Raw genomic sequence first — 2508 nt, forward strand, 5'->3', positions numbered from 1 at the left:
GGCGCTGGCTGTGGGTGGACGGTGTTGGAGGTTAGGCACTCTGGAGAGTCCTCTGGGCTTGCATTGTCTTTTTGGTTGGGTTGAAGGTCGGAGACGGCGACATCAGTCGGCGGGCTGGTTGAAGAAATGGTGCTAGCGGGGGTGGTGGTGTCGCTGGTGTCGGTGGTGGAGGTGGTGTGGACAGCGGTTGTGCTTGCGGCGGCGGCGTCGGAGACAGCGGCGTCAGCGGGCGGGCTGGTAGTTGAGGTTAGGTTTTCTTCTGGGCTGGGGTTGTCAGGAGAGGGTGTTGGTTTCGGCTGTTTTCTTGCTCTTGGGATGGAAAGGCGGAGTGATGGCGATGGCGTGTAGGTTAGAGCTGGGTATTCTTCGTTTTGTTTTTGTTTCACCTTGCACCTTTCGATGGCGTGATTTGGACTTCTGCAGAAGTTGCATTGGATGGTTTCAATGTACATTGTATGTTTCGCTCCCTCGGCATTAGTGATTTGCAACACTTCTGGGCACGGAGGGGCGTTCGTCGGGATGTGCATGTAGAGGGACCTCTTCCAAGTCATTACATGCTTCAGGTCGTCATGGTTGGTGGTGACACTTTGCCTTGTCGGCGTGGATACTATTTTACCGTAGGGTTGGAGCAGTTTTTGTAGGGCGTCATCGGGCATCTCAGGTGGACAATTGGAGATAATGAGTTTTGTGGCTTCAGAGACGTATCTTCGGCATGGCAAATTTAGATTGCCTACATCGACGCCTCCCTTGTTGCAAAGTTTGTTTACACATGTTTCGTCGGTCAGGTAGAGGCAGAGTCTTCCTCCGCTGAGTCGGTTGCAGTAGTGAATGTTTTGGCCTAGTATAATGTCAGCTACGGCTCTCAAACACTGGTCTTGGGACACCTGCTGAACATTTTCTAGGACTACGGCGTTTTGTCTTGATGGGCGGTAGGTTGAGGTGGAGTCACTGTTGTTGTTGACAGTTCGTCTGCTGCAGGTCGCCATGTTGCTCTCGCTACTGTTGTTGTTGATGACGCTTGCAGCGCCTTGTCGAGTGGGCGATGACGATCGCGAGGAGGCTTGGCTTGGAAAACCAAGATGGCTACCTTGTTTTGAGGTTAGGTCTGTCGTAGTGGTCGAGGTTCGTCGTTGAGAAGAGTCTTGGAGTCTTGCGGTAGTTGATTTGGAGAGCACTGATGAGTAGGTTTCGGTGTAGATTTGATGTGGTGCACTGGAGAAGCAGGTTGGTGGGTCATGGGTGAGGTTAGTCTCCCTGATGATGGTCGACGGCGCGTTCTGCATGGTGCCGGATGAAAATCAGATTTTGATCCGATCCGAGCGGAGCACACTGTCACTAACACTCACATGGTTGCACAGTCACTAGGGGAACACTTCACAGAAGGTTTTGAGGTCCACTTGTCACTTTTAAACTAGTAATTCGTTGTTAAAGTAGGAGCACTAGTAGTGGTACACTTTGGCGCGCTTTCTCGAGAGAGAGAGAGAGAGAGAGAGAGAGAGAGAGAGAGAGAGAGAGAGCAGCAGTGGCGGCTGCGGGCCGTTTCAGGGGGGCGGCGGCGGCGAGTCGAGCGGCTGGTCGAGAGGGTCACACGCCAGGAGTGTGTCCCAATAGAGCGCCACAAGTGCGCCATCGAGGCGCGCCCGAGCGGAGAGCCCAAAGTGACCACGCCGCACACTAGACCGCCTCCGGACTCGGCTGCTGCCGCTGGCCGCTGCTAGCTGGCAACCCCTGCGGGGCCCCGGGGGAGCTCCCGGTGGCGCTCTGCGCTCTCTCCACCACACGCCCCCGCCCCGCCGTTCCCACAGAGACGAAACTCCCGCGGCACCCGCTCGCTGACGGCCGCGGTAGCCGCGGTGGCATTTTCGGGGATCAGGGCAGCTTTCCGAAAAATAATTGGGCGACTTTTGTCGGCGCCGCGCCGACCCCCCGTGCCAATCTCCGGGTGGGGTCGGGCGTGCCGGGCGGGGTGCGGCTCGGACAGCCCTGGGCCCGGCCGCGGCCGCCCCGCGTGCCGCCAAACTCCGCGAAAAGTGTTTTCTGTTTGCGCGCCCCTCATTGGCCGAGGCGCTGGGCAAATAGCAGCAGCAACAGAGCGCCGAGCTGCCTGCCCTGCTGCTCGGCGGCCGGCCAGGCCAGGATGAATGTCTGAGTTTTGTGTTTCTCGTGTTTGCTTTGGTTGAATGGCTCGGCTTGTGTTGGCGCCGCCGAAAAGAGAGGTGATTGCGGGCAGGGGGAGGGGAGGGGGAGGGTGCTAGTGAGTCGGAGGGTGTGTGTGGGTACTCCACGAGGACCCTATACCCACGCCCGCGCCCGGCAGAACAGATTGTTTGAGTGTTTTTATTCGTTCTCGCGCTAAACGAGTGAGTGTTGTGTTATTTCGGCCGTTTTGTGTTGCAGGCTCTCTCAGCATGGCACCCAGCGCCTGGACCGCCCTTCTGCTCGCAGCGCCCCTGCTGCTCGGGCTGGCCGCCGCCTACCCCCACAGGGTGAGTTAGAAGCGAGTGAGTG

General features: G+C 57.8%; 1 protein-coding gene across 1 annotated transcript in view; it reads left to right on the top strand.

The window, feature by feature from the left end:
- The window catches only part of LOC113206916 (hornerin-like), a 36333-nt gene that overhangs the window by 8357 nt on the left and 25468 nt on the right, over nt 1-2508 (top strand). Inside the window, exon 2 of the mRNA XM_052271947.1 lies at nt 2398-2486. Coding sequence (XP_052127907.1) covers nt 2409-2486 — 78 coding nt within the window. The 5' untranslated portion in view covers nt 2398-2408. The remainder of the gene's footprint in view (nt 1-2397; nt 2487-2508) is intronic.

Source organism: Frankliniella occidentalis, unplaced genomic scaffold (genome assembly GCF_000697945.3).
Source record: "Frankliniella occidentalis isolate FOCC.00 unplaced genomic scaffold, Focc_3.1 Scaffold180, whole genome shotgun sequence".
Classification (NCBI taxonomy): Eukaryota; Metazoa; Arthropoda; class Insecta; order Thysanoptera; family Thripidae; genus Frankliniella; species Frankliniella occidentalis.